Raw genomic sequence first — 17,839 nt, forward strand, 5'->3', positions numbered from 1 at the left:
TTGTGAACTCGCGGAGCCCTTATGTGACCTCCGGGTTGGGAGGAGGGAGCCTTGTTCTGGCCCCTGCTGTGGCCCTGCAACGCTGCGGAAACCTGGCAAGTCCTCTCCCTGACGTAGCCTCAGCCTTCCCGGCTGATAAGTTTGCTAACCTCCTTCCGGCTCTAACAACCCTTGGATTCCGGAGGCGTGGCCTGAGGGGGCGGAGCCTGTGGGCGTCCGGGAGATGGTGCCTGGCAACGTCCGGAGTGGGCCTCGAGAGGTCCTCCCTTCGGAGGGGAATTCATGACAAACTCCAGAGAGGTGCGGGAGAGGGTCAGGAGAGAAGAGGCCGAGGCGGAGTTCGCAGGAAAGGTTTCAAGTACAGGAGAGGCAGGATAAGTTGTGCGATTCAGGAAAGTCCCTGGCCGCAGTGCCGAGAAGTGAGGGCTTGAGACGTATGAGCGGTTGGGGAGGTCGAGAGTTGGCCGGAGCTGGCGTCCCGGCAGAGAGGGCATTGGCCCAGACGAGAGGATGAGAGAAGAGAAGGGATCTAAGAGATCTTTAGGAAGTGGGACAGACAGGACATGAGGACTGATAAGACAGAGGTGACTGGCTGAAAAGGTGGAGTCACCAAGGTGGGAAAGCCTGGGGCAGAAGTCAGGTGAGGTGTTCAACTTGCCCTCCTGGGCATGAGGGTCCCACAGGATATGCAAAGGGCTGCGGGACCTCCTGGGCCTGCAGTTTGGGGTAGGGCCTGAGCTGGAGACATTAGAGTTTTGCAACTAGAGGTGAAGCTGATGGGGGACCAGAAGGAGAGCAGAGTGCAGTGTGAGTGTAAGAACTCTGGCCCCTAACCTTGACCATAGGAGAGGGAGAGAGGCAGAACTGAAGAGAGAAAAGTTGGAACATCCCTAGGGGAATGGGACTGCCACCAGAACCCAAATTGTGCCTCCTGCCAGCCTCGTTTCCAGCCCTCGTCCATCCTGTAAAACACCTGAGGAGAGTGTGTAAGAGGGGCGGGGGTCCTCTCTGAGGCCTGCCCCAGCTTGCTGTCCCTTGGTTCTAGGATGCTCTGGAGCTTGACCCGGCTCAATCAAAGGCCATCCCAAAGCCATGGGTGTTTCCAGTCCCAAAGGGAACCCTACAGCGCATCTTTGGGAGCAGCCAGGTGTTCCAGAACTTGGATGATGTAAAACCGAAGGTCACGGGATTAACAGTGCCCCTCAAAGTCAGGGAGTAGTGAGTCACTACCTTGTCCCAGGGTCCCAGGTTCCTACCCTGCACAGCGAGTGGCGTGCCCTACAGCCTTGGGTCAGTTACTCTCCCTCTCTGGGCTTCAGTGAACTCAGCTGTATAATAGGGCTCTTCTGCCTCAGCAGATGAAAGGCTGCTGGCCGGGATGAGCTCCAGGAATACCAGGCTCCTCTCCCTGGGTCTCTGTCTACCGGCCCCACCCTGTCTCTCCACCCACGTCCCCCCGCCTCCCAACCCACTCCCGCGGCCACAGCTGTATGCCCTGGGTTGGTCAAAGTCAGGGCCAGCCCCTCTGCCTGTGCCCCCCTGCCCCTACAGCTACCACCAAGGCCTGCAGTGCTTGGAGAAAGAGGACTGGGAGATGGCCGTGCTCTTCTTTTCCCGTGCCCTCCACCTGGACTCCCACCTGGTGAGGGGGTGGCTGACACTGCCCTCACTGTCCTACCTGCCAGGCTCCTCCTCTCGGGGTCACCAAGTCCCTTGTGATCATTGAGCATCAGGCCTCAGCAGACGGTGGAGAGGGGATAGCAGCCTGGGTCCCCTCTTCCTCAGGTAGACTTCTACGCTTTACGAGCTGAGGCCTACATCCAACTCTGTGACTTCTCCTCAGCTGCCCAGAACCTGCGAAGGGCCTACTCCTTCCAGCCAGAGAACACCAAGTACCTGGAGCGGCTTACCTTGGTCCTTTACCTGCAGGTGCCCTGGGCTGCTGCAGGCCCGCCCACCATGTCCACCTCACACCCAAGCCAGTTGGCTCTCCCTCCAGCTGTGGGGGGTTTTCCTTGCTCCTGGGACCAGCTCTGTCTCTCTAGGGACCTTCTTGTCCCCATGTCTGAGTCTGCACCTGCTGCCCCTCTCATGACCTCTCCTACCTCCAGAGATGGTTTACCACCAGGGCTGGATAAAGTTCTGCAGCATTGCCCAATAGAACTTTCTGCAGCGATGATAGTGGTCTACTCTGCACTGTCCAATCTGGTAGTCATTAGCCACGTGGAACTGCCAAGCCCTTGAAATATAGTAAGTGTGAGTGAGGAACTGATTTTTAAATTTTATTTAATTAATTAATTTAAATTTGTATAGCCACATGAAGTGAGTGGCTGCTGTTCCTGGACCACACAAACCTAGCATCTAGAGGCTCTAAGCACTAAAAAGGTAATAGCATCCCCCATTTACAATTCAAAATAAAATTACTGAACCACAAAATACCAACAAAGTCCAAGGTTTTCTGTTTCTGTTCCTGTTTCTGTATTGCCGTCTTGCCAACTGTATAATTCTATCTCTGCTGTCTCTCCCTCGCTCTGTATCTCTCTCCATCTCTGTCACCTTCTCTCCATCTCTATGTCTCTGTCCCCTAAATTTTCTCCCAGATCTATAGGGCTGTGTCCCTGGCTCTTGTCTCTCTCCCCTCCTGCCCCAGTGGGTGCCCCCTGTAGCTAGTGGGTGCTGCTGGGCCAGAGTCACAAGCAGAAGGGACTGCCCCCTGTGTCCCCAGGGCCAGTGCCTGTTTGAGCAACGTGCCTTCCCAGAAGCCCTGAGGGTCTTCTCGCAAGCCTCTGCGCTCCAGCCTGAGAAAGCCAGCTTCCGTTACCGATGGTGAGCACCAGGCATGCGGCCGTGTTCTCCCTGCAGCCCCTTCCTGCCCCTCTCGCCCTGCAGACAGAACATCTGCCCTCTCTTCTCAGCATGGCCTGTCTCCTGGCCCTCGAACAGCATCAGGACTGCCTCTCGCTCATCGCCAAGGAGGTGAAGCTTGGCACGACCAATGCTGATGTCTTCATCCTCCGGGCCAGGCTCTACAACTTCCTCCAGAAGGTAGAGCGGGGAGGGCGGGGCGGGGATGGCCCTTCCCCTCTGTGGGTGCCCCCAGCATACTCTGAGATTAAGGAAGGCTATCAGGCCGCCCGTGTGGCGGGGACCTTCGTTGGCCACTCAGCATAGTTGTCCTGCTATCACTCAGCTTTAGCTCTGTGCCAGGCCTGTGTCGGCCCGCAGAAGCCACAAGGTGAGAAACCTGTGCCATCCCGCCCCCATGGGAGTTAGAGCCCAAGAGAGATGTCCTTGAGCAGATAATTGCACAGAGGATGATTTCACAAGTGCAGGAAGCAGCACAGCGTGGGGGCACCCAAGGATCCGTTAGATAAGGTGGCCCTTCCTCCTCCTTTCCTGTCTCTCCTTATTTGCCTCACTGTCCGGGCTTGGAGCCAGAAAGTACAGGGAACAGTGTGGGGACAAGGGAGACTTGGGGTCACAAGAGAGGAGGGACTGCAGGTGTGAGAGGCCATCAGGTAGGGTTTTGTGAACCGAGGAGGCCCCTGACTTCTTCCTGGGGCCTCCAAAGGGTTGCTCTCTGGGGCAGTGGGCTTTAGAAAGATCCTGTGGCTGCCAGGGGGAGTCTGGGCTGGAGGGGCAAGACTGGAGGCCAGGAGCCTGGGTGCCGTCCAGCCAGAGAGGAGGGTGGAGGCGAGGATGGCCGTGAGGGTGGCCAGAAAGGGGCTGGTCCCACAGTCCTCTGGAAGTCAGGAGCAGAGACGGATGGGGGAGGGCATGAGGGAAAGGGAGGGATCCGGAACAATGCCTGGTGTTCGGGCTTGGGCTGGTGCATGGGAGCTGGGAAACTCAGGGGGAGACTCGGGTGGGCGGGTTCACCTCAGTCACCAGGTGGTGCATCCTGGGGGTAGCTGGAAACTTGAGCCTCCCTATGCTGGGGGCTGGGCTTCTGGGCCCCCACAGTGAGTCAGTGAGAGTCTCCTTCCAAGGTAGGAGACTAGTAATTATTGGTAATTATTGACTGTGGGAGTTTGGCCCCTCCTGCCACCTCAGCCCCTGTAATGCATAGGCACGTTCTAAGCACTTGACTCATGCTTGTCTTTACAACTTGAGGTAATCATTTGAGTAGATACAACCCATTGTCCTCTTTTCACAGATGAGGAAATGGGTCCAGAGGGCCTGGGTGACTTGCCCAAGGTCACACAGCCAGTTCTGTGTGGTGCTGCCCTTGAACCCAAGCCCACCTACTCCAAAGCCCTGTCCCGAGCCTCTGCCATCTTCCCCCTCCTGACTTCCACCCACAACTGGTGTCCACACTGTTTGCCCTGCTCACCGTCCAACCCATTACCCTACAGGACACAGGATGCTTGCTAAAACTGTTTGTTGACTGACAGACTTGTTCACCCAGTGGAAGGTATTTGCCTGGGGATGTTTTCTGCTCAGGCCCAGGCCTGCATCTGTTGTCAGAGTTGTCTTGGGCTTAAAGGTCAGGGGAATTGGGGAGGACATATGCATGGGAGGATAGGGAGGATGTGACAATCATGGTCAGGAGGACACACCTTCCGCCCACCTTGAGTGAGCTTAGAAGAAGTCCTACAGGGGCACCTGGGTGGCTCAGTTGGTTAAGCGACTGCCTTCGGCTCAGGTCATGATCCTGGAGTCCCTGGATCGAGTCCCGCGTCGGGCTCCCTGCTCGGCAGGGAGTCTGCTTCTCCCTCTGACCCTCCCCCCTCTCATGCTCTCTCTCTCTCGTTCTCTCTGTCTCAAATAAATTAAAAAAAAAAAAATCTTTAAAAGAAAAAGAAGAAGTCCTGCATGGAGGAGGCATCTGCAACACCATTCTACAGCAGAAACCACCCAGGCTGACTTGGCTCTGCTGAGGTCATATCTGGAAAGGGACCAGCAGGGATGGGGCCTGGGATGGGATTTTCTCATAATGCTCCCTGCTGCTTTCATGAGGCAAAAAAGGTGGCACAGCAATGCAGGGACATCAAGGATGGGTGACATGGTCTGGAGGTGTGCCTCTCCATGGGACAAAGCAGAGCTCGGCTTAGCCTACCGCCCTGATGCCATCCTTGGCCCCCTGCAGCCCAGCCTCTGCTACCGAGACCTGCACAGCGCCTTGCTGTTGGATCCCAAGCACCCACAGGCCAAGGTGCTGCTCCAGATGATGGTGGACCAAGCCCAGAAGGCGCTTCAGGATGCTGGGATCCTAGCTGTGCAGGGCAAGCTGCAGCATGCTCTGCAGCGCATCAACTGTGCCATCGAGAACAACCCTCTGGACCCTAGCCTCTTCCTCTTCCGGTACTGTGTGGGGAGGTACCCATCTTGGGTCCTGCTGTATGGTCTCAGAAGAGGACTTGATCCTCCCCAGGCTTCAGTTTCCCCAAGTAGCCTCTAATAATCTTTCCCTACTCCCCATTAGGGTCAAAGCCAGGGAGAGGTCTTAGCTGCTATTGCCCTTGGAGGAGGGGCAGGCAGCCACCTTAGTTCACCTGGGAATCCTGGACCCCCAAGCCTGCTGAGCATTCATGCAGGGAGGCTCAGCCCAGCTCAGTGGCCAAGGCTTGGGTTTGAATCTACCCCTTGCCCAGGACTTATTAGATGATTTGGGGCCATGTACCTTTCTTGAGTCTAGGTTTTCTCATATAAACAGTGGGGTAAAACATCTGTCCCAGGTACAAAAAGGCCTTAGCGTAGAGGTTGGTATGCATGCACCTACTTCCTAAAAAGAAAGATGGAAGCTATTTTTGGGTAAAGCAAAACTACCCATGACCAGCAGGCTATCCGAGTAGTAATCCGGAGCCGGCCCCACACCCAAACCAGTGCGTGAAGAGAGGGCCTCACGCCACCAACCCAGGTCAGAAGGCCCAGAGTGGCCAACGTCCTGGCTGGTCGCCCCAGTGGGTAGGGGTGCCTTGGCCTTCATGTCCCTCCCCCACAGGGGCACCGTGTACCGCCGGCTCCAGGAGTTTGATGCCGCCGTGGAGGACTTCCTGAAGGCGCTGGACATGATGAGTGAGAGCCAGGAGGGCATGGTGCGGCAGGCTCAGCGGCAGCTGTTGCTGACCTACAATGACTTCGCCGTGCACTCCTACCAGCAAGGTGCCCACGAGGAGGGCGTGCTACTGCTCAACAAGGCCCTCAAGGACGAGCAGCAGGAGAAGGGCCTCTACATCAACCGGGGCGGTGAGCGCGGGCTGCCCCTCGCCCCTCTAAGGCGCCCTTGAGGGAGGGAGGAGGGAAAGAGCTTCAGGGATCTGGGGACACATTCTGCGAAGTGTTGCCTTAGACAAACTGGCTACAGTCTCTTCAAAATGCTCAGAATCAGGCTGCTGGGGAAAGGTGCCCGAGGCACGGAAAACCTTGGCAGGCACCGTCTACCACCCACGGGAGTGGGAGTTCGGGAGTTCACAGCCACCGGTCTAGGATCCCCCAGAGGGTGGAGCAGGCTGGGCTGAGGCTCCTGGGCACTGGGGGCGGGGGCCTGCTCAGCCTCTGCGTCCATCCCCCGGGCCCTAGATTGCTTCTTCCAGCTGGGCAACCTGATTTTTGCGGAGGCGGACTACCAGCAGGCACTGGCGCTGAGCCCGCAGGACGAGGGCGCCAACCTACGCATGGGCCTACTGCAGGAGAGGATGGGCTTCTGCGAGCAGAGGAGCAGGTGCGGGCTGTGGGTGGTCCCCGGGGGTGGGGTGGGGGTGCTGGCATGGAGCCGCCTGCTGGGACCCCTGGGTCAAGATCCTCTGCTCTCCCAGGTATGTCTCCTAAAGAACGGTTTTAGTTTTCAAGTTTTCGTGAAAAATTCTTCACTTTTTTCTGAATATTGTTATGGTAATTGTGCTTTTTATAAAAAACTGAAGTGTTTGGTAATGATGTATAATTCAGAACCTGAACATTCCTTCTAATATGTCTCCCAACACCAACCCCCCCACAGGTTTGGTAAAGGTCCCTCCAGATTGTTTCCTATACATATATTAACAATTATTATCAGTTTACAAAAGTTAAAGTCATGCTAAACTGTTTTTTGACTTGCTTTTTAACTTCCAATGTCATTATATATATAGGACTACCTCATCCTCTCTTATTATTTGCATAGTATTCCATTCTATGGAAGTACAACTCATTTCTTTAGGTAACCCTCTACTGATGACTAATTGGGCTGTTTTCTGTTTTTTATTATTATGTGATGAGCATGCAGGACGTACATTTTCATGCATTATACTAGTAATGCCATAATTAGATTGCTAGGAGCTAAACTGTTGTTAAACGGTGTGAACATTTAACATTTGAAAACGTAATAATATCCAGTTGTTCTCCACAAACAGTGAGCCACTATAAACTTCCTCCGGGAAAGGAGAGTCTTGGTTTGCCCAAACCTCCACAGTGCAGGGTGTGAAGACTGTTTTCTTTTTTTTTTTTGAGAGAGAGAGAGAGAGCACGTGCACAGAGGGAGAGAGAGGGAGAAGCAGGCTCCCTGCTGAGCAGGGAGCCCGATGTGGGGCTCGATCCCAGGACCCTGGGATCATGACCTGAGCCGAAGGCAGCCGCTTAACCGACTGAGCCACCCAGGCGCCCCGTGAAGACTGTTTTCAACTCTGCAAATCTAGTAGGCAAAAAAATGCTCTCTCGCAGTTGATTTATGTTGCGTGCTTAAATTGCTAGTGCGGTCCAGCATCTTTTTCGTGTTTGTTGGTCATTATGGCTGGCCCAAACCTTTTGCCTGTTTTGCTGTTAAATTGCTCACGAAGGGGCGCCTGGCTGGCTCAGTCAGTAGAGCGTGCAGCTCTTGATCTCGGGGTCATGAGTTCAAGCCCCACACTGGGCTTAGAGCCTACTTAAATAAATAAGATTTTTAAAAAAATAATAAATTGCTCATTAAAACTTTTTGTTGTTGTTGTTACAGGAGTTCTTTGTAGGCTAGGAAACTTAGCTTATTGTCTGCCTTCTATGGGAAAATATATTTCCCCTATTTATTGCTTTCCTTTGTGGTGGTTTTGCTACTCAGTAACTTGGTATTTAATCATAGTCAAATTAATTTTCTCATTTTTAGCTGCTGGGTTTGTGAGATTCTCGAAAGGCCCTCCTTACTCCAGGATATTAAAAACATTCACTTACACTGGGGTCTTGTACTAGCATAAGTGTTGGGGCCGTTAAGTGTGTAGCTACTATATGGTCTCATACAGCAGGGGCGCCTGGGTGGCTCAGTCGTTAAGCATCTGCCTTCGGCTCAGGTCATGATCCCAGGGTCCTGGGATCGAGCCCCGCATCAAGCCCCGCATCGAGCCCCGCATCGGGCTCCCTGCTCCGCGGGAAGCCTGCTTCTCCCTCTCCCACTCGCCCTGCTTGTGTTCCCTCTCTTGCGTTCTGTCAAATAAATAAAATCTTTAAAAAAAAAAAAAAGGGTAGCTGGCAGAAGAAGAGCAGAGGGGCATGGTGGAGGTGGGGCAGCAGAGACCAGCCTGATTTATCCCATACTCCCCAGTGGGGCCCAGGAGCCACCATGTCCCTCCCTGGGGCCCAGCGCACGACAGCCTGTGGCCCACTGTGTCCCGCAGGCAGTTCCATAAGGCGGATAGCCACTTCTCAGTGGCCATCCGGCACAACCCCCAGAAGGCCCAGTACTACCTGCACCGTGCCAGGACCCGGCAGCTCCTGCAGAACATTTTGGGGGCCCGCCTGGATGTTGCCACTGTCCTGCTCCTCAGCCCCAAGCAACCCAAGGTAGGTTCCTGCTGGGCCAGGAGGGCAGGCTCCAGAGTCAATACCTGTGGTTGCCTAAAGATACTCCCTGTTCCTAAAAGAGCTCTGGTTTCCTAGCAAAACTAACAGCTGCCGATGCCAGGCCGTGCCAGGTACTGTTCCAGCCACTTCAGCTGGCGTTGCTCTGTTTACCCCTCTTCAGCACCCCACGGGACCGCTAACATTATCCCCCCACCCCCACCCCCCCCAATTTGCAGGTGAGGAGGGTAGAGCTCAGAGAAGTCCGTACCCTTGCCCCAGGGCACATGCTTAGACGTCAGACCCGCAGAAGCCGGTTCTGACACCCACGGCTGGCCTAGTCAGGGCGCCCCCTCCCGGTGGGCCTCCTGGCGGGCTCCTCCCAGTTCTGGGGCAAGGAGGTCTGGCCCTGTAAAATCAGGAACTAGTAAACCCTTCCCACGTCAGCCCTGAGAAGGGCTCTGCGAGGGCAGGGCGGCACCACACCGTCTGCCCCCTGCCCTGGCCCACACCTGGCTCTTTCGTGGCAGGTGCTCCCACTGATGGCCAGCCTCTTCCCGGGCATGTCGGTGGAGGAGGTGCTCTGCAGCCAGGTGGCCCACCTGGCCAGGCTGCAGTTGAATCGGGTGTTGGAGAGCAGCCTGCAGGCTGGCATCCCTCGAGGCATCGTGGGGCAAGTTCCTCAAGTGGGGGCCACGGACCAGGAGTGGGAAATGGCTGGGCATCAAGGCTCCTCCTGCTCCTGCTGCCTCCTCAGGCCACTCTCGGGACCCTGGGGATGGTGGGCCGAGTCAGGGGGGCTTACCCAGCACTCTGGGGCCATGGCTTGGCAGGCAGCTCAGACAGCGGGAAAGAGAGCGCGAGAAGGCGCGGGCCCTGCAGTTCTGGTGGAAGCCTTTGTTGGGGAACTCTGAAGAGCTCCAGGCCACTCCCCAGACCCTGACAGGAGAGCCAGCAGGTGCAAACGAAGCTGAGGCCCTCCACGAGGAGGAAGAGGTGAGTGGGCCACATGCTGGGGCCTACAGCCCTTGAGGTCTGGGGTGGAGCGTAGCCCAAGCCAGGGCTGAGGGAGGCAGACTGGATAGAGGCTGGCATCCAGGCCTGGTTCTGCCACCACTCTGTGTGACTTGGGCTGGGGTCCTTCTGCTGTGAGATGGGGATGGTATCAATAAGGAGTACCCCTGAGGAAGGGCAGGAGGATGTGGACTCCTCATAGAGAGGCCTCCCCACACCTTGCCACACTCACCTTCATAAATTCTGTGTGCACTGGCCATTGTGCCAGGATTTTCTTAATTCTTAAATCCGTCTCTAAGAACTTTTTATTGAATGTCACATAAATATAGAAAAGCACACAGATCAATAGTGAGTGAGCTGGTGAATTTTCACAAACCGAGTACACACATGACGCCATTACCTATCGAAAGAACACACTCCAGCTCCCCAGAAGCCCCCTCATGCCCCCTCCCTTAGCCCAGTGCACCCCCAAGGCTGTCCTGATCCTTAACATCACAACTGAACGTGCATGTTTCTTCACATCAGTGGGCAAATACGGTGTGCCCGCTTGTCTGGGGACTCCCTTCGCTAAGCATGTTTGTGAGATGTATCTAAGTTGACTGCTTGTTCTCATCGCTGGTTGAGAATTCCATCCTGTGAAAGTCCCACAATCTGCCCACTCAATTGCTGACGGACAGCAAGTACCTTTGTGTTCAAAGGAAACTTTATGAAAATGAAGTAAATGGAAGACCAGCATCCCTTGCTGTAAATGGCAAAGGCTAGCGCTACAGTTCTCTAGCTCACACTGGAACACAAAAATACAAAACTTTCTGCCCCCCCCCCCCGCCCCGAGGTTATTGTGAGCTCCCTCCCTTGGGGAGGTGTGGGGCCGGCGCCTGCTGGTTGCTGGGACTCTGCCTGCCCCCTCCCAGCTTCCACACCCCCCCCACTGCCCGTAGGCGTGAGTGGGCCTGAGGCGGCCAGCAGCTAAGAGCTGGGCTGTGGAGTCCCGCAGGCCTGGATTCAACTCTGCTCCTCTGCTTCTTTGCTGTGTCGAGGGCAGGCTGCTTAGGCTCCTGGAACCTTGGTTTCTGGTCCATGAAATGGTAAAAATGGTAGCTCCCTCCCAGATATGTGGGAGGATGAAATGGGATAGAATGGTAAGCATAAAAAGCTCAGTTCTTCACTAGCCATTCCCCAGGGTACAGCACTTTACAGTTTACAGAGGACTGTCCCACATTGAAACTAATTTGCATTTTGCAGACGGCAGACCTGAGGCCCAAGCAGCCTCTTGAACACTGCCGAAATTTCTCACAGTGCCCTGCCGGTCGAGTCCGGCCACTCCCCTTCCTGTCCAGTCTTCACCTCTCGTGCTGCCCAGCCCCAGCTGGGCCCCCTGAGGAGCTCTGAGCTGCTGGCCTTCCTTCCAGAGCTGAGCCGCTGGCCCAGGGCCTCCCATGGCCTGCAACGGCCCCACCTGTCTTCTGCCCTAGGAGGAGCAGTGGGAGCCTGCACCCAACAGGATGAGGTCCCTGTCCGACAGCTACCTCGACCAGACCTCTTCAGGCTCTGTCTTTGGCTGTAAGTCCCCAATACTCTCGCTAGGCCTGAGTAAGCCAAAGCAGCAGATTAGGCAGAAGTCAGGGGTCAGAGACTCCTTGGCCTGCATGTGCATTTGGGCTCTGCTACTTCTAGTTCTGTGATTGTAGAGCAGGAGGAAGAATCCTCACTTTGAACGGGGCATGGTGAGCCCTCAGTGTCTCCCATTTATCCCACAGCCCGGGCCCACCTGCAGGGCTCGGGTTGCCGAGGAGCGCTGGGCTGGCGTCATCTGGCAGACCTTCCCCTTGGCCATGCAAGGCCTCTGGAATAGAGGCAAGGGTGAGGCCTACACCTCCTTCTCCTGAAGCTGTCTGAGCAGGGCAGCCTAACAGATGCTCTTGGTTCATCCTTCCCAGTCAGGACCATGTCCACCTCAGAGACAGAGACGTCCACTATCTGCCAGGAATACAAGAGCACCTCAGCCACTGCTGTGACATCCTCTGACTCCCCACTGCTGAAGACTCAATCCTCAGACCTGCTGGAGAACAGAGAACACCTAAGCTTGAGCCACAGCCCCAGAAAAACCAAGGCCACCCAGGGCCACAGCCAGAGCCCCAGCAGGACCAAAGTCACCCAGGGCCAGAGCCGGAGGCCCAGCAAGATGGAGGCCACCCAGGGCCACAGCCAGAGCCCCAGCAGGACCAAAGCCACCCAGGACCAGAGCCGGAGGCCCAGCAAGGTGGAGGCTGCCCAGGGCCAGAGCCGGAGGCCCAGCAGGACCAAGGCCACCCAGGGCCAGAGCCGGAGGCCCAGCAGGACAGAGGCCGTCCAGGGCCAGAGCCAGAGCCCCAGCAGGACCAAAGTCACCCAGGGCCAGAGCCGGAGGCCCAGCAAGGTGGAGGCTGCCCAGGGCCAGAGCCGGAGGCCCAGCAGGACTAAGGTCACCCAGGGCCAGAGCCGGAGGCCCAGCAAGGTGGAGGCCGCCCAGGGCCAGAGCCGGAGGCCCAGCAAGGTGGAGGCCGCCCAGGGCCAGAGCCGGAGGCCCAGCAGGACGGAGGCCGCCCAGGGCCAGAGCCGGAGGCCCAGCAGGACGGAGGCCGCCCAGGGCCAGAGCCGGAGGCCCAGCAGGACGGAGGCCGCCCATAGCCAGAGCTGGAGGCCAAGCAAGATGGAGGCTGCCCAGGGCCAGAGCCAGAGTTCCAGCCAGACTGAGGCCACCCAGGGCCAGAGCTGGAGGCCCAGCCAGACTGAGGCTACCCAAGGCCCAAGACAAAAGCCTAACAAGACCAAGGCCACTCAGGGCCCAAGGAAGAGGCTTAGAAAGATCAAGGCTGCCCATTGCCAGAGTTGGGAACCCAGTAAGGCTGCCACCCATGGCCGGAGTGGGGGACTGATCCGAAGTTCTAGCAAGACCAAGGATTTCTATGATCCAAGTTGGAGCCCCAGCAACACTGAGGCCACTCAGGACCAATGCCAAAGGTCCAGCAAGACCACGGCTGCCCAGAGCTGGAGCCAGAACACAAGCCCAGGTTCCAGCAAGACTGAGGTCACCTAGGGACTGAGCCCAAATCTCAGAAAACCCCAGACCACCTAGGGCCTGACCAGAACCCCAGAAAAATCAAGGCTGGCCCAGCAGTTACACTGCTCCCTGAAGGGGGCCATTCAGCCCCCTCACTTCTTGCTGGGTATGGAAGAGATTCTAACCCACACACACACTCACTGGCACCCAGCAAAACAGCCTCCTTCCAGAGCAGTTAGATACCTCAGCCAACATTCTTCTGGTCCCATGGCTAAGTTTATTGTATTTGTTCTCTTATAAAATTAAAAACTTTAAAAACCAGGCCCAAGTGGCAGCTTGAGTCCCTCTGTTCATGAAGACTGAAGTCTCAGCCCAGCTTTACAGTACGGGACATGGGGTGTGGGATGGAGGCTTCAGAGTACAGTGCCAGAGCAAGGGGCCAAGAGTAACCGACCGAAGAGGGAGAGAGCAGCCATGAGCCACAGTCCCTGAGTTACAATTCACATTTTAAGAAGGCTTAGGCTGGAGGGCAAGGGCAAGGCTCATTGAAGTTCTGGGGTCACCAGTGGTTTCTCCAGGGAAGGAAGCAAAGGTCAAGAGGCCCTCAGACCAGTTAAGAGGCCAGGGCCCTCTGTCCCATGGTCTAGCCAGCATGCCTCCTCATCTTCACTTTGGGCTCTGGGTCTCGCTCTCCAGGAGGCTCAGGAAAAGGGGTCCTACTGCAGGGGCCCCAGGGCTTTCCTGCACAGCCTGGTCAGGGAGAAGAGGGCAAGGACGCCATCTGGAGAGTCAGAGGACAAAAGCAATTCTGGAGGCCACAGTCTTGCATCCGTTGGAGGAAAAGAGCTGTTCTTCCTCAGGGAAGAAGGTGGTGCTATCCAGCACAGCCTGGAGGACCTCCTCCCTCGGCTCCAGGCCCAGCTGGGCCAGCTCGTTGAGCACGCAGTGCTGCACGTGGTGCCGCTGAAGTGGTAGAAAGGGCACCAGCACGTCTAGGAGATGCTCTTCCATGATGCCTGAGCGCCAGAAGCCATCTGCAGGAAGAGGCAAGATGGGAAGGGTCTGTGGTGGTCTCAGGGAGGTTGCATGACAGCCAGGAGCGCCAAAGCCTGGGCTGAGAAGTACCAGGTCAGTGGGCCGCGCATCAGACCCGGGGAGAACCTGGCCCAGCCCAGTGGTTGTGGGTGTGAAGCCTCGGCCTGCTGAAGTTACCCCGGGCGGGGAGGCCTCCCACACTGAACTCACGGTGCGGGTTGTCCAGCACAGCCTGGGAGATGACAGGCTCCAGCTCCTGCAGGCGGATCTCCTCCCGTTCCCGGCGGCCACGCCACGCCTCCAGGGCCACCTGGTTGATCTGCTCGCCGCCGGTGTTGCTGAAACCATGGGGAAAGCGGGCCACGGCTCAGACCGTGGGGGGCGGGATTTGGCCCTTGCTTCCCATGTGCCACCCAACACAACCTGAGCCTGGGCACCCTGCTCAGTAGCAGCAGGAGCCAAACCCACTGAAAATACATAATAGGAACTACTTCCCCTCTCCAGAGCCTGTGTCTCCAACCATGATGCCTGGAAATTCACTTATAGGTGCCGTGCACTTTAAAGTTTACAAAACACTTTTGGGTCCCTTAACTGACTTTCCCTCCCCGAGCCTCTAGGAGGACAGTGGGGCATTAATATTGGCCCTGCTGTGCAGAAGAGGGATGGGAGTTCAGAGAGGTGAAGTGATTTGCCCAAGGAAATACAGCTAGAACTCTTAGAGGTGCGACTAGAATTCTAGTCCTATTTTTCCCAGGTCTGTGTCCTCCTGGCCCCAAAAGAGGGAAAAATCGTTCCACAAAGAAACAGTGAGGATCCCAAAGACTGAGCCCAGAATGGGCTTTGAGAATGTCAAAATTTGAGTAACAGTGTCACAGCCAGTGTGAGGGGCTTTGGGAAAGCCCAACTGGGCCCCGGGGGGAAAGGTATTCTGGTGTGGGACCACAGGCCAAGACTGGATAGCTGAGACGTTGGACAAATGTCCCCGCACCATGCTGCTGCAAAGATGGGCCCACCTGATGAAGATGAAGATGGCTTTGCGATAGTTGGTCCCAAACACAACCCAGGAGGAGCCCAGGAAAGGTACCAGGACCTCCATCAGGCCTGGGGCCAGCTTGTCCATCTCGTCAAAGAGGAAGAGGGAGCGGCTGCAGGCTGTGAGGTTTCCCTGGACCCAGCTCTTAAGATCTTTCTGCGGGGAGAGGCAGGAGTTTGAAGGCACCTGGAGATACTCCTCTCACATCAGACTTCTTCTGAAGGCAAGAACTAATCCTTTCCTGGGGCTGGTGACAAAACTGTGGCCCCAAGGGGTCAGAGACTTGTTCAAGCTCATACACACAGCAAGTCAGCAAGCGCACAGAGACTCAAACCCAGGCCTCATATCTGCCTTGTTCAGGACTCCTTCTCTGATAGCCCCTACTTTCCATAAAAGAGGAAGGTTCCCTTCTGCTCCCTGAACCTTCTCAATAATGTTGACAGCTGAAACAGACCAGCCTAGAGAGGACCCTGCAATCGACAACAACGATAGTAGTAAGAGCTACTATTTACTAAATGCTTATTCCGAGCCTCAAATTGGGACCATGCTTTACAAAAAGAAGATAACGCAAGGCTGGCAAAGGTAAGTGCTCAATACATAATACCTGCAACTATACAATCCCACGTCCCTTGTCCATCTCAAGCTCTGTTCATGATGGGTCCTGAGGGCTGAGGCTCCAACTGGCTGTGCGGCCTGGAGCGAGTGACACCCCCCACCCCCGGACTCAGGACTCATTCATTCCCTAGGGTCTGGCACCCCAACATGCAGGTGAATGGTGGTCCAGGATGCCACCAGCCTACCTTGTAGCGCTCCATGTGGCTGGCGTGGGGGAAGTGGATGACGGGGGAAAAGTGGTGAACATGGGGGTTGCGGAGGCCACCCCGGAAGAGATAGTGCGCCAGAAGGGAGCTAACGTAGGACTTGCCAGTGCCTGTCCAGCCATGTAGGGAGAGGACCAGTGGCTTGGTGGGGGCTGGGTCCTGCACAAAGGCCTTCAGTGCCTTCACCACCAATGCCTTGGCCAAGTGCTGGCCGGCCAGGTGCTGGGCCAGGTCACACTCCAGACCTAGGGCCACAAGAAGGACAGTATCAGAGCTGAAGACACACGCTTGCCACAGAAGGGGGTGGGGAAGAGGCATGTCTGGAACCTGGTCTAGGGATCCCTGTGTCTTGGACAGTTTTACAAACTGTCTTTGGAAAGGGAGTGGGGCCCTTGGGGACTCCGGCAGCAGCAGCAGCAGCCACCCTCACACCTGACTTGGCTCGGCAGCGCCCCCACCAGCTGGCCCTCTGCATTGCACTCAGCTCTAAGTGGCTGTGAGCTGTCAACAGGTTTGGCCCAAGATTTCCTGCCCATTCCCAAGGCAGGCTTCTCCCCTGATGGCCAGTCCACTGTGGAGGCCCAATCCTCCCCCCAAGGCCCTGCTGTCAAATGCCTCTCTCCATCCTGGCAGGGCTCTGCCTGGACTCCCAAACATGCTTCCCCAAACCCTTGCCCCAAGTCCAGTACTCGGGACTCTCAGTCCCTCAACACCGGGCCCACTTGCGGCCTGGGCCACCCGGAAGTCTGCGGGTCCCGCCCCTCGGTTCTACCCTTCAGGTGTGGCCCGGGGGCAACCCCAGAGTCCGAGAGCTCCCCGGTCCGCGGGCCCTTGCACTCCGGGCTCCTGCGGCTCCTCACCCTGAAAGTCGGGCTGGAAGTCACATTCGCAGAAGGTGCCGAGGTGGCAACGCAGCGAAGTCAGGTCCCAGGCGGCGGCCGCGGCCGAGACCAGCCCCAGCAACCCGAGGAGCGAGCCCCAGGGCCGGCAGCCGCGAGTCGCAGCCGCCATGCGGGTGAGACGGGAGCCGGGTCTGGGCCAACCGCCCCTCCCTGGGACCACAATTCCCGGCGTGCCTCTCTGGGCGGCAGCCACCTTCCGTAGCCTACAACTCCCGGCTCCCCCCGGAAAGGCTCGAGCCGTCGTCCCGCAGCAGGACCGGAAGGTAGCCTCTAGGGGGAGCCCGCGAACCGTCCCAATCCAGGACGGCGGGCCGCGTTTCCGTGGCCACGGTAACTAGGAGACCATAATAGCGCCGAAAGAATAATAAGGGATTATGACCACAAAGGGTGACGTAACAATTGTAGCAAAAACTTGTGCGGCACCTTAAGCCTTGCAAAGCTCCTTTTCCATGCTCTTTTTTTATATGACAAAAGAGCGCTCAGTAATAGAGCTTTTGGTAAGCACTTACTGGGTGCCATTAGGGTTAGGTGCCTTATATGTCTTACGATAACAGTACCTGCCATACAGAGAAACAGTGATATTTCAATGAGGTACAGGAACATAAAGTGTTTTGACTCGGAAAGTAATCAATAAATGATTATTGGCAATCCATTATGTATGAAACATGGCAGTCCCCTACCTAGCAGCTACTCTGCCCTAAGTGCTTTAACATCAATCCTAAGGAATCGATTTTGTTATTGTCCTTATTTTGTTGAGGACGAAATTGGGACCCAAGGAGTTAAGCCTCTGTCCAAGGCTCATAAATAATAGAACTGAACCCAAGTCAAGCTGCTGCCAAAGATCTAATGCACTGTTATCCAGCCTCTCTTGGTCAAAGGATTCAGAAGGCAAAGGACCCAAGACGTTTCATATTCAGTGAACAGGCTCCCCAGGCCTCCAGCCTGGATAGGAATCGTGTTTATCCACATTGCCTACCTCCCCTACCCATGGAATCAAGACAACTGCATTCGTGGCCCTTCTTAGAGATTCCCTGACCCACCCACCCTGCGCATGCACGCGCACACACACACACACACACGCTCACACGAAGCTTTCTGGGACCCTGAAAAGAAATAAGTAGTTCCCTCTGTTGAGAAAAGGAAAGAACTCCATGTCAGGACACCCAGGTTCCAGCCTCCCTCATTCTGCTGCTGTGACCCCAGGAGAGTCCCTTCTCCCTCCAGTTCCGTTTTCCAGGGGAGAGTAGGAATCCTAAATTTCAACAAGCCCTTC

At 56.2% G+C, this 17,839-nt stretch overlaps 2 protein-coding genes across 5 annotated transcripts; one reads left to right on the plus strand and one right to left on the minus strand.

Moving 5' to 3' along the window:
* The first annotated feature begins 118 nt into the window (after positions 1–118).
* On the plus strand, positions 119–13,098 carry TTC16 (tetratricopeptide repeat domain 16). 2 transcript variants are annotated; one of them, XM_081803652.1, is made up of 14 exons: positions 119–300; positions 1,046–1,218; positions 1,552–1,642; positions 1,786–1,929; positions 2,726–2,826; positions 2,916–3,045; positions 5,090–5,304; positions 5,945–6,189; positions 6,523–6,664; positions 8,559–8,724; positions 9,252–9,398; positions 9,559–9,717; positions 11,208–11,295; positions 11,673–13,098. In XM_081803652.1, exons 1-14 carry the CDS (start codon positions 283–285, stop codon positions 12,809–12,811), a joined length of 2,958 nt encoding a protein of 985 aa, XP_081659778.1. In that variant the 5' UTR covers positions 119–282; the 3' UTR covers positions 12,812–13,098. The 2 variants fall into 2 exon arrangements, with proteins under 2 accessions (XP_081659778.1, XP_081659779.1); XM_081803653.1 differs by lacking the exon at positions 1,786–1,929.
* Positions 13,030–16,907, minus strand: TOR2A (torsin family 2 member A). 3 transcript variants are annotated; one of them, XM_006744148.3, is made up of 5 exons: positions 16,525–16,753; positions 15,644–15,909; positions 14,824–14,999; positions 14,021–14,148; positions 13,030–13,809 (listed from the first exon to the last, which is right to left on the minus strand). In XM_006744148.3, exons 1-5 carry the CDS (start codon positions 16,673–16,675, stop codon positions 13,565–13,567), a joined length of 966 nt encoding a protein of 321 aa, XP_006744211.1. In that variant the 5' UTR covers positions 16,676–16,753; the 3' UTR covers positions 13,030–13,564. The 3 variants fall into 3 exon arrangements, with proteins under 3 accessions (XP_006744211.1, XP_081659789.1, XP_081659788.1); XM_081803663.1 differs by lacking the exon at positions 14,021–14,148 and having other exon boundaries at positions 16,525–16,907; XM_081803662.1 differs by lacking the exon at positions 15,644–15,909 and having other exon boundaries at positions 16,525–16,663.
* Positions 16,908–17,839: the final 932 nt, after the last annotated feature.

The sequence above is a fragment of the Leptonychotes weddellii genome, chromosome 14 (genome assembly GCF_054177405.1).
Source record: "Leptonychotes weddellii isolate Sample4059 chromosome 14, ASM5417740v2, whole genome shotgun sequence".
In the NCBI taxonomy this organism is placed as follows: Eukaryota; Metazoa; Chordata; class Mammalia; order Carnivora; family Phocidae; genus Leptonychotes; species Leptonychotes weddellii.